Source organism: Pteropus medius, unplaced genomic scaffold, assembly GCF_902729225.1.
Source record: "Pteropus medius unplaced genomic scaffold, Ma_sr-lr_union100, whole genome shotgun sequence".
NCBI classification, from domain to species: Eukaryota; Metazoa; Chordata; class Mammalia; order Chiroptera; family Pteropodidae; genus Pteropus; species Pteropus medius.
Window position 1 is genome coordinate 13,128,955 of NW_024344240.1, and position 13,160 is coordinate 13,142,114.

Genomic DNA, 13,160 nt, shown 5'->3' on the forward strand with positions numbered 1-13,160 from the left:
ACAATATAGATTATATTGAGTTCCTCAAAATATTTCTATTTTTAGATATGTTATCTTGAATTTCACCTGAAAAGATAATTAAATGAGATAATTAAAAACCTGTCATTAACAAGTTGGTACATCATCATGTATAACCATTAAATTTATGTTTAGGATAAGATTCACGTTACCTGAAATTCATTTGTTATAGTACTAACTGAAAAGTAGGATGTGTAAAATGCATACAATTTTATGTAAAAAAAAAAAAAAAAAGCAAAGTAAAATAATTCTATGAAAAAATAACTACAAAGAAATGCCTTTAAAATATTATCCAATGGTTGTCCTTAGATAATGGGATTTTTGTGTATTTTTTTTAACTTTTTACTTTTCTGTATTTTCTAAATTGTCAATAATGAGACTTATTTTTATAATAAAAAGTTTAACAATTCGTTTAAATAAAATCACACAAATTTGTGTTTTGAAGTAAAGAAGACTATATAGACAGCAGTAATTAGGAGACAGCAAGAATCAAAGGAAAACCTTTTTCTTAGGTTGATAATACAAGAAATTAAGGAAGCAAGACCTAGAGAAGTAGAAAGCACAGTAGGTAAAGTGTTTTACTTTCTGAAGGCAGAATGATGGTTCTTCTAAACTGAAAGGCAGGATTTATTGGACAGCCTGCCTAGATACTGATAAGGATTTGTTAAGTAATCCAGGTCACCATTTTTCTTCCTCCTCAAGAAGCTAAAAGCAAGACTTCTGCAAACTTAAAAGAGTAAATCTTACTTTTTCCTTCTTGGTGACAGGCGTGATCCTGAAATGGTTTAGCCAAAACAGAATCACCTTCTCCAGCATTTGAATTGCAGTATATTCATGTACACCCAGCCAATTTCGTCACTACATTTGTTCTGTTTCTTACATGAGCTCATACCAATATGCCAATCTATACCTAAGGTTTAAAATGGTTAATATGAATTGGACCCTTACAGTGAATTCTCTCATCTTTACTCAGGGATTGTTGTCTAGAACTGTGGCTGAGTTCTGATGTAAAACCTCTTAAGATTTATGGATTTTTATTGTAGAGTTGAGGAAACTTTGCAAAATGAGTACTTCAAAGTGTAACTAACTCAAGCATTACTATTTAAAAAAACAGAAAGATACAGAGATACTTTTTATTTTTAGCTAAAAGTACACTTGTTACAAAAAGATTTTCTACATGTTAAGAGTAGATAAGTTTCCAGCTCTGGGTTCAGTTGATTATCAGGGTCACTGAATCCTGTTTTCTCTCACTTCATTCATGAGTCCAACATCTGGACTGGTCAACCAAGAAAGGCAGATAAAAGGCTGGGACTTTGCTGGAGAAGAGACTAAACTCTGTATAGTGGATGGATATGGCAATGTCAAATCTTTTTCCTATTTGAGTGTCTTTTACAGTTTTGTATGAGGCCATTTATCCAGATGGTGTCTGCTCATATATTCAGTGGTCAGCCCTTGCATGTGAAGTAATTGTTCCTCCAATATAACAACTATGGGTGGGTTTGCTTAAGCGCAGGATGGAAAGGGGTATGACTGTTTTAGAAACATTAGGTGCCATGAGAAGTAACGGAAAGTTAACTTTAATAAATAACATAGAATTTAGAGAAATAAACATTCTGATTTTTAGTTTATCTGGGAACTGGCTCTAATATCTTCTTTGATTGAAAACTAGAGTCATTTTACTAATTATTAAGAGCAACTTTTAAGAATAAAAAAAGACATGATAGATATATCATCCTCAAGATAGAATGACAAATGCTAAGCTTATGTATGCATGTGTATGTGTGCACGTGCATCAAGTATTCAAAATAGGCTTTGTACCATGCTTCATTTGTTTTCCAATCAATTTGCAAATATAAGATCTATGGTAAAAGAATAGTTCAATTTAATAAACTGACATTTTAAGTATCAGGTTTTAAATTATAGCATTCTTGTGAGTTTGATTACCATGAGTTAGTTTTCAAGAGGTACCTTTCCCTGATGCACTGTCAATCAAACCTACAAAGTTATTAAGTCCTTAAACATGATGATGGCACCAAAATAAGAACAGCCTATAAGATCAATTTCATTGAGAAATACTTTAAAACAACAGATCTTCGATGTAATTCTGAAATGCACAACATCGATGTAGCTGTAATGCCTGCAGATTAAAAAAAAATACAAATATACACATATATAGAACAAATTTTACATTTGAATGTAAGAATTGGATTTTTCTTTTTATTTATTTTTGCTATTTCTTTTCTATTTGTTACCTTGTATTCTTTTATTTCTTTTCTTTCGTATTTTCCATAAACATCTTTATGGAAAGCATGTTATACTTCCTCCCTTCTATCTTTGAAATAGCTGTTACGGCATAAGCACAGGTTTCTTAATCCTAATATAAATGTATTCCTAGCTTTAAAAAGTATATTATCTTACACAAACCAAGCTTAGTTTTATATAAAATTAAAATTAAAATACCCTCAATATAATTTATAAATTCTACATTTATAAAATTTAATTTAAAAAAATAAATAAATAAAGTTAGTATAAGAACAACCACCCTTTAAAATAAGCCTAAAAAGATACTATATTGGAGAGATATTCTTTTTGCACTACATTTCAACCGTCTATCAAAAATAATTCTTTTAATTTTATAATTATAAAAATAAGAAAACTCATAAAATATTGGTTGTATTAAAACATTTCCTTTGATTTTCAAAATAGGTGGGTTTGACTCAAGCAGGAAAAATGATCTGTAAATTACTGACATTTTTTACAGATTTATCTCCTATGACTTAGTCACTTTTTTTCTTTCTTGTGATAAAATTGTTAACCTAGGCTGAACTGCATTGAAAAAATTTGATCTCCTTAAATACCAAATAAAATTTTCACATTTTTTCCCAGGTAAAGAAAAAGAATTTACCTACAAAGACACCATGGCACATGAAAAATTAGAAAGGAGTAAAGAATATACATACCAATGGCTTCACACACAGATTGGAGTTCATGAAACAACAAGTTCCAGAAATATGAAATGGTGAGGTCATTTTTTTAAATTAGATTTTTGTATTATAAACATATCATGAAAAGTGAAACCTAGATTAATTGTGCTAAAATAAATATGACTTTATAACCACAATGCCAAGTCATAAAAAGGCCTCTCATATAGAATAAATTTAATCATTCTTTATATTTTTACTCTAAAATGTTTCAGAACTCTTTCTGAAATGCTTAAAAACAACAGATGAACTATACAAATAATTCTACTTTAAAAATAAAATACATGATATTCATTAACTGTTTGTAAATATCAAATGTATTGGAGATTGTATTTTATTTTGTGTTATTTTTGTTGTCCTTTATATTTGGCAGTTAAAATTATAATTCAACTCTAATGCTGCCACTTTACCTGTCATGTAACTAATTTAATAATATCTCAGTGCTCAGTTTCCTCTTTTTTATAATGAGATGATAATATTTTATCTATCTCAATATAGAGGCGAACTCACAAGTTTGAACATATTAGATGTTTCATTTAGCAACAAACGAGGTCAAGTAATTTTAGTTACATTAATGTATGTATTAGTTTGCTAGATCTGCCATAACAAAATATCACAGATTGGGTGGTTTAAACAGCAGAGATTTATTTTCTCACAGTTCTGGAGTTTACAAGTCCCAGATCAAAGAGTCAGCAAGGTTGGCTTCTTTTGAAGTCTCTCTCCTTAGCTTGCAGATGGCCACCTTCTCAGTAAATCCTCATAAGATCATCCCTCCATCTGTGTGTCTGTGTTCTAATCTCTTCTTGTAAGGTATGGGTCTTATTGAATTAGGGCCCACCCATGAGACCTCATTTTACTTTATCTTTTTTAAGACCCTATCTCCAAATACAGTCATATTCTGAGGTATTAATTCTGAGGGTTAGGATTTCAATATATGAATTTTGAGGGAACAAAATTCAGCTGATAATGTAATATAAAACATATATATGCATTACTACTGAACCAAAGTTATAAAGAAGGAAAAGCCCAGAGATAATATTTTCAACATAAATTTTAAAACTTTCCTTTTAGCTACATATATTCACAAAACAGTAAAAAATGTGGTATTTTAAGCATTTATTAAATATATAAACCATTATTGAATCTGAATGTAGATGACACTTTGGAAATTTTTCCAGGCATTGTGGATAATAACTATTTAAATGAGTAACGAACAAACAAAATCCTATAATTATGAGGATTTAAATTTAACAGCAAGTTAAAGTGTATAAAAAGAAAGCTTTTTTATAATATATATAAATTTAAACCTTCATATGTGGTCAATTTTATAGATGTAATTTTTTAATATGGAAAAGAAAGTGAAGATTGAAAGTAAAATTAAAGTATTTTGTAATCTGGGTTGGTTATGTTCTATTTCGTTGTAAGCAGAGAAAGTAGAAATAAAGCTATCGACATTTGAGAATTTTTATTTTACTGAATATTCTAATTAATGTTTTATGTTAGTATTAATCAATTTAGTGTAATTCATAAAATGAAATCCTTAGAACCATAAACAAATATAATATAAACCATAGCTCACTACCTATATTAACCAGGTATAAGAGGTCTGGTTTAGGAATTTTAAAACATTAGTATAGATAATGTGAAAAATAAAAGCAAAATGTTTTAGGATATACTTTAGATATGCTTACACATTTAATGATATCCCTTACTCTTAAATAATTTATATTTAAATATATGATGCAATAGGCAATTGTTTATGGATTTTCTCTTTTGAAAAAATATAAAGGACTAGGTAGTAAAATTTTAAGAAATATTGTTTTCAAGAATGGAAGTTCTTGAAAAGTCAAATGTTAATGTTCTAGTTTTAAACAGAAGTTAATTATGAGCATTAGTATAATGTATTAAACACACTCAAGCTACTTTAAAAATAGAAAGCTTTGCCTTTCTCATAAAATAAGTAAAATATACATAAGCAAATGTAAATAAAATATTTATTTTTTTATAATTTATTAGCTATTATTATTGGTACTTTCAATTTTTTTGCTTATTGTATGTGTTTATGTTTGGCAAAAAAGGGTAGCATTAAAGTGTTATACAGAAATTTAAATTTTATGTTAAAAATAATTTTTAAATGACAATGGAAAGATGTAAATTTTTATATGTATTTGCATGTAACCTAATTTAATAAAACTATTATTCCCATTTTATAAACTATTGATTTCTCACAAACTTTTTATTTAGCATTTTTTTCATATTCTTCCTCTAAATTTATGTAATAATATGATTTCTGTTTTTGTCACTACGCAGCAACCATTTCTTGCCTGAGTTAGATCCAGATGTACGTAATGGTGGAAGAGTTCAGCTTGTGGTAAGAAATGTATTTAAAGTTACAGAAACCATTGTAGATACCAGTATTCAATAAATGGCACTTTAAAATATGTCCATAAATTAGTGTAAATTATGAAAATATCACAACTGTAATTATTTGGGATAATATCAAATACTATGTATTAAGTAATAACATGTTTTCTCCACTCGTAATATAACTATAAAATATTATTTCCACATGGAAGATTTTTAAATATTATCTTTCTATAGTATTCAAAATAATATTATTCTAGACAGGAAATTGCTTGATGAAATTACTTTTTAGAATACTTGAGTGAAACAGCAAAGTACCCTCACAACTCAGAAAACTAAACTAGATAAAAATTAACAAGTAATTGTGAACTCAACCACTCTAAATAATAAAGTGTAAATTATCAGAGTTTTAGGAAAAACCAAGTTCTTAACATGGCGACTAGATCATAGGCTCTAGACAGTATAACTGTATGTGCATTGCTAAATTTGATTGTACTATAGGCTATTAGAAGGAAGACTATGTTAACAAGAGAGTAGCCACTATGGAGTCTAGAGAAATAAAGCCCACAAAACGAGAAAATTTCAGTGTGTTTCCAGAAATTTTCAGAGAAGAGGGTACCTTGACCAATGACGGAGGTGTGTAGCCTTGTTGGCAGGTAAAAATGGATGCATCAGGTGATTCTAACTTTATGACACTCTCCATTTATATCAACCAACTAACACTTCTTGGTAAGATTCTATATTCACCAAGAAAACTGATTATAATTTAGCTTGCCATGCAGCATTTAGTATAAAAAGATAATGTTCTTTTTAATGTTATCCAGAATAGTTACATTCATCATTCTCATGAACAGCTCATTTAAGGAGTTTTCCTGAAAGAGGAGCAAAATTAGAGCAATAACTAAAATTAATGTTTATGAAAATATTTAGAGAATGTAGATTTGAAATAATCGCTCTGCAAATATTTCCTTTCATTTTAATAGATACTTCTCTGGCAGGCTGGCATGGGGATTACTACAGGAAAATTGGTACTTCATTCTATTAACAGTATACATATTACTGACTAACACTTTCCCACATGTTGAATGGCCACATTTTTGGAGCAAGAATGGGGAATATAAAAGTGCCAAAGAATGCCAGGATGAAGGAGAAAAATATTATTGTACTCCTAAAAATGAATGAAAACAGATTGGGTAGATTATTTACCAAAATAATTCTTTGAGACTAATACTCTGACATTAATCACCTTCTTCCATATACCACTATATTATACTACATGTAAATATATGACAAATACATAACAATGACAAATGCTTTTTTTCATATTGAAGATGCACAACTGAACACAAAAACACAGTAAATGGTAGAACATAAACCCACAGATTGTGTGTGTGTGTGTGTGTGTGTGTGAAGAAGGGAGAGGGAGACAGGAGAAGGGATTAAGCAAGGACTTATGCCAAAAGGATACTGGGCTAACTGAAGGCTCAGAGTAGAAATCTTGCAGAGTGTTAGGGAATAAAAGCACCTGACTTGTGCTTGGGAACTGGACACAGATAATTGCCTGACTGAGAAGGACCACAACAAAGAGAAAAATAATTTTTTTAAAGATGCAACTGCCTCTACTATACTATTCTCAAAGACATAAAATAATATCCATAATAAAAGGACAAAAATTATAAAACAAAAATAATTAAATTTTAATTAGAAGACAGATTGATATGCACGGGAGTCTATTATAAACTCTGGAAATAATATATATTTTATGTATATATATATAGTATCTATTATATATATATAATCATTGAAATAAACTCTGGAATGGATACCATAAAAGAGAATTAGTGAATTGAAGGATTTATCTACAAATGAACAATTATTAGATTGACAGCTGACATCAGATCGGAAACTCCATACCAAAAGACAATGGAGTTATTTTTTAACATTAGGGATATATATAAATATTATCTACTTCACTAACTTTTAAGGGAGGGGACAGAATAAAATATGATCAAACATTTAAACTCTGAGTTTTGATAACATATTTGTCTTCCAAATAAGATCAAAGTATATTATGTAACTGATAGGAATGAGAAAAATGAAAATAAAATGCCATGTTACTTATTTTCAAATATATATTAGGTGTGTTATTGATCTAGACTATCATATCGCTGATTAAACTTATCCTCCAATACTTCAGGATTTTCCTACAGAGACAGTGATAATTCAGGTTCCCAGGAATATACTCTGAAATTTTTATATTTAAGTATAGAACATTTATTGCTGGAGACTTTCAGGAACAACTCCTTTGAGAGATTAAAAAAGCAGGATAGAGAACACGCTGGATCCCATCTGATCTCGGAAGCTAAGTAGGGTCGGGCCTGGTTAGTACTTGGATGGGAGACGACCTAGGAAGACCAGGTGCTGTAGGTGTAAAAAAAACCAAGAAGCAGGATAGTGCAGACAGCTAAAGTGAACTGCAATAGATTTGCAGCAGAGGTTGTGAGATGTAGTGGCGGTAAGGCCTTACGAGTTGTTCCAGGTTGAGGCAAGAGGACCCATATTTTACGCTCCTTCATTGGCTCAGGAGAGGGTGTGACTTGGGCAAAGAAGCTCTTTTCAGCAAAGGACAATTTCTAGAGAGGGATTTAGCTGAGAGCTACCAGGTTTCAATTTTCTCAGCAGAAAGAGGAATCTGATCCAGTTGTTAAAAGTGATCTGAGTGGATATCATAACAATTACTATACTCAGTATGTTCACCATTCATGAATGCAACAACTAAGTGTGTACAGTGTAAATATATAAATTAAAAACAATTCTGAACAACTGGTTTTTTTTTTTAGGAACTTGGGAAATCTCATTGTAATATGTGTGTTGATGAATAAAAACCCAAGATTATATAAGTAGCTTTGAAAAAGTGGAGCAGCTGGTGTCACAAGATATAAAAAACAGTACAAAGCTAAAGTAAACTTTATGGTGTTGCCACAGGCATGGGTAAATAGACCAATGGATGTGAATAGTAAGTTCAAAAATAGACCTATGTCTATATTGTAATGTAATGTATAATAAAGGTAGGAAAGGTCAGATCATTTGGTAAACAGCATTCAGTAAACTAGCGTTAAAAAATATCAGGCCTATATATAGACCATTTACACTCTTAAGAGTAGTCAAATGGGATTCAGAAGGTTTGAAGACTCAAATGTGAAAGGTAAAACTATAAAACTGATCAAATAAAAAAGAATAGCTTTGCAACTTAGCAGTGAAAAAAGTCTTCTTTAAGAAGATACAAATAGTTCAAATTATATGGCAAAAATTGATTGTGTTAAATTAAATGTTCTTTTCTATGAAGAATTTTATAGAAAAAGTTAACAAATTATAGACATGGACAAACTATTTTCAGTGTCCGAAACTAGCAGTAGATTAATATCTAAATATAAAAACTTCTGCAAATGAACAATATAAAGTCAGGTAACCCAACAAAAAAGAAATATAAATACAATAGAAAAAGAATATACATAGACAGTTTGCAAGGATGATGTTGAATTGCATAAATGTATATAAAGAGATTCTCCGTTACATGACCAGAAGAATAAAAATTAAAAGTAAGAAGTTACATAACTCTACTCATCAGAATGGCAAAAATTAGACAAATAGGTTAATATAAGTGCTGTCAACAATGTAGAAACACTTATGTATGGCTGGTGAGAGTAGAAGCTGGTACAGCCATTCTGGAAATAAATAAAATAAAATAATTACAATATCAAGTGAAGACGAATATGTGGATCAACTGAATCTTTCATACATTGCTGCTGAGAGTGGTACAACCACTGGAAAAAAAGTAGTCAGTTTCTGATAACATTAAATACCAATTAACATACAATTCAACAATTCTACTTTGAGCACTTTCCATAAAGAAATTAATTTAAGTTTAATCAAAAACCTATGCATAAATATTAATAGTGTTTTTATTTGTAATGGCCAAAAATTATAAACAACTAAAATCTCATTCAGTAAGTGAAAGGATAAAATATATATATATATACACACATACAAAAAATTAATAAAAAGCAATAAACAAACTTTTGATACATACAAAGACTTTGATGGATCTCAAGAGCATTATGCTGAGTGAAAAGAAGACATCTCAAAAGATTATATACTGCATGATTTCATTCACATAATATACTCAAAATCATATAATTATAGTAATGGAGTACATATTAGTGGTTGCCGGTGGTTAATTTGTGGTGGAAAGAGTATGTCTTTAAAACGAGAGCAAGGGAGTTTCTTTGAGAAGATGGAACAGTTCTGTATCCTGATTGTGATGGTAGTTATATGAATTTATGCATGTGATAAAATGTCATAGAAGTATGCAAAAAGTTGTACATGTGAAAATTGGTGAAGTCTTAATAAGGTCTGTGCTTTAGTAATGGTATTGCATCAATGTCAATTTCCTAGTTTTATTAATCTCACTTTGGATATATATAAGATATCATTGGGACAAATTGGGTAGAGGGTATACAGAGAATTCTCAGTACCAAATTTGCAGTTTCTATGGGAGTTTTAAATTATTTCGAAATTTAAAAAAATAATTAAGTGGTTGAACTTTATGTTTAAGTTCTGTGCATTTCACTTTATCATAAATTATAGCTCTATAAAACATTTAAAGTGCCTTTCATGCCCATATACGTTATATAACAAGGCTTCTGCCTTATTATATAAGAAAAGGGGTTTGTGCAATGATGATAATGTATTTAAATGTAGAGCTATCCATAACTCAGCTTTCTGCAACCAAAAATAAAAAATGGTTTCAAATCACTCATGTGTCTAGAAGTACTTTAAAATTCTTTGAAAACCTATACGTAGAAATACCTATAAGATAGCTCATGAGTGGACTTCACTTTTATAACATTTCTCTTTTTAAAAACTATTTAAATAATAAGTAAATATTCATTTTTATATGTGCCATTTAGTATGCTTTAACTTCTAAAAATATAAAAGTTTACAAATAAATATTTAATAAAAACGTGTTTGTGAAAAGAAAAAAAAGAGAAACTCCTTGTTCTTTATTAAATGAGAGAGATTCTCTATTTTTAATTAAGTCATTTGGGTTGGATGTGAATCAGGATCTAGATGTTTAGAAGTCAAGTTCCAAAATTCATACCCCTCACTTCATTGTGAAAATATGGAGAAAAAGTATTACAAACCTTGTAGATAGGGGCTACAGATGTGACCTATTAAAGAAACAAACACCTAAAGCAATTTTGCAAAATTACTATTTAATAAATATCTGCTATTGAATTGCACATAAGAAAATTCTTACCTGACATTAACTTGAAATTGTTTGTGTTATAACCATACAAAAGGTTTAATATTACAGTGTTTTAGAATTGAACATATTTTTTGTAAAATTAGTGATAAAAATTGTGGTCAGTTATATTCAGTTTTTAAGTATATTTGTTTCACATGATATAGAACACATGTATTTTCCTTATGATGTCTCTATTCATTAACAGTAAGAGGAGGAATAATGCTAATTTTGAAAACCAATGTTTTCAAAAATAGAGTCTGAATATTAATGCATATGTGTCTATGTCATATGCACTAATGGGCCTGTAACTAGGCACTTTATAAAATTTCCAGGTTTACATTTAAGCAGCTAGGTGGCACCGCTGTGAAATCACATATTCCTGTTAAATTTCACTTCTAAATTTGAATTCCTATTGTAATTTGGCCTAATTAGTAACTGACATTAATTATTTTCTATTTTGTACGAAACAATCTTTTAGAGATTAATGGCTTAAATGATAACAAGATTTTTGGAAGGCATGTGTTCACAAATATTTTCTTGACATGTAGGTATTGTCTTATTTGCAGAGGGTAGGATTTCTACTTCCTATTTAGGCATAGTGAAATTATGTCATTGAATTGAATCAAATACCTGATTTTAAAATCTTGAGACTTATACTTAAATCCTCTTTAGCCCCAGGCAGGTCCGCTATGTGATTAACATGTTTTTCCTTATTTTATAACTGGTCTCACAAAATTGTGGTGTTGCTTTGTTATTTCCCCCTTATTCTTGGCTGGTTCTTTTAAAGTCTTAGTATTGATGAAGCTACTCTAATGGGAACATTAAACATCTACTCTTGTATACTCATTGAAATAAAACTCAGAAAAAAATGTATAGCCCTTTTCATACTAATCACAATTGGGAGCCAATTGTTCTTTATTTCATTTTCAACAGTTTTCTACTGAGATTTTTTTTGGCAATGCAATTTATCACCTAGCTAGATACGTGAAAAGGTGACTGACATTACAGAATGGTTTTTATCCTGAGTTCAGTAATAGCAAATTGCTTACTTAACAATGAGAAGTTCATGCACTTAAGGATAGGAAGGAGGATGCAAAGAAGGGCAAACATCTGAATTTGAAAAAGGATCATCTTTAGAATCTGGTTTCATGAGTTTTTCTAGCTCATCATATGGGACAGCTTTTTAAACATAGCAATGAGTGTATGGCTTTATTTTGCTCTATTTAAATTTTTCTCACATCAAAAATTAAAGACAATCCTTTCTCATAGGATTTCAAACATCCTGTGGTTTGGGTTAAACCCCAACTACTTTAAGTCTGCTTTGCTTTCCATTATTTCATTTTCCCCCATGTCAGGGCTGAACCCTGATAAATCCTTACTTAATGGTATTAGACATTATGTAAAACAATATTTTATAGGCAAGAAGTTATTCTTTTAACTCTTAGGTTCAGTCCAAGATAATAATAAAATCAGATGGTATTTTTAGGTAAAATAAATTATCTAATCCTTGTGTCCTTAAAATAATATATCTTGAAATTTCTACATATTTACCAATATCTCCCAAATTAGATGTAATATACTGTATTTTTACATCAATAATTATTATAATGAGAATGTATAGATCTTTTGTGAGTATGGTATACAATTGTGGTATGAAAAATATTTCACGGAATTTTATTGAGAAAACTAATACTTGTAAGTGGTAAAATATAAGTATTGCAGAAAATAATGTTATATGGCATTTCCAACATTCAATTAAGAATAAAATAATGTTCTTGGTAAATAAGTGATGTTAAGCTGTGTAAAGTTTCATCAATTGCCTTTAAGATTGATTTTCATCAAAATTACTGTACTAAAATGTTTTCTTTTGTTGTACAGACTCAAATAGCAAACCTCAATTTCAAAATCGGCTCTTATTTGCAAAAAATGCTTTGACATAGTGCATTTGTTCTGCCTGGGCAGCAATAAAGGATTGTGGTATCATTTTGAAGAAGGTTGTTTGACAGAGCCTGTTTGTTTATTTGGGGTAATGTGAGCTACATTCAGAAAATGCCATATTTTGTTTCATGATTGTATACATTCTCTCCCATTGCTCCCAGGCACGACTTGTAAGCAGAGAAGACACGGATTTAGACCTTTTTTCCATGACCAGTGGAAGTGCTTTGTCTGTGAAGAGAGAAAAAAAAAATCAGGCACACAGACACTCAGCGGGATCTTCAAGTAAGTTGTGGTTTCCTTCAGAATTAATTTAGAAATCACAAATGAATTGATGGAACCTAATGCCAACGAGCATTCTTTTACATACAGGGGGGTAGAATGCCAGCAACCAGAACTGTCCAAAAATGTGTATTGCAATGTTTTTTCCTTAAATGTCTTCTTTTGATATAAACAAAATTAAATTATTTCTAAAATTAACAGCATCAGTTTTTATTTTAATTATATTCTGTGACTCAGTGCTCTACTCTCCCATCCCCTGTTGGATCATATTG

At 29.9% G+C, this 13,160-nt stretch overlaps 1 protein-coding gene across 1 annotated transcript in view; it reads left to right on the forward strand.

Annotated features, from left to right (window-relative positions):
• The window catches only part of LRRIQ1 (leucine rich repeats and IQ motif containing 1), a 175,742-nt gene extending 162,804 nt beyond the window's left edge, over positions 1–12,938 (forward strand). Inside the window, exons 24-26 of the mRNA XM_039868979.1 lie at positions 2,905–3,037; positions 5,310–5,370; positions 12,771–12,938. Coding sequence (XP_039724913.1) covers positions 2,905–3,037; positions 5,310–5,370; positions 12,771–12,923 — 347 coding nt within the window. The 3' untranslated portion in view covers positions 12,924–12,938. The remainder of the gene's footprint in view (positions 1–2,904; positions 3,038–5,309; positions 5,371–12,770) is intronic.
• The last annotated feature ends 222 nt before the right edge of the window (positions 12,939–13,160 follow it).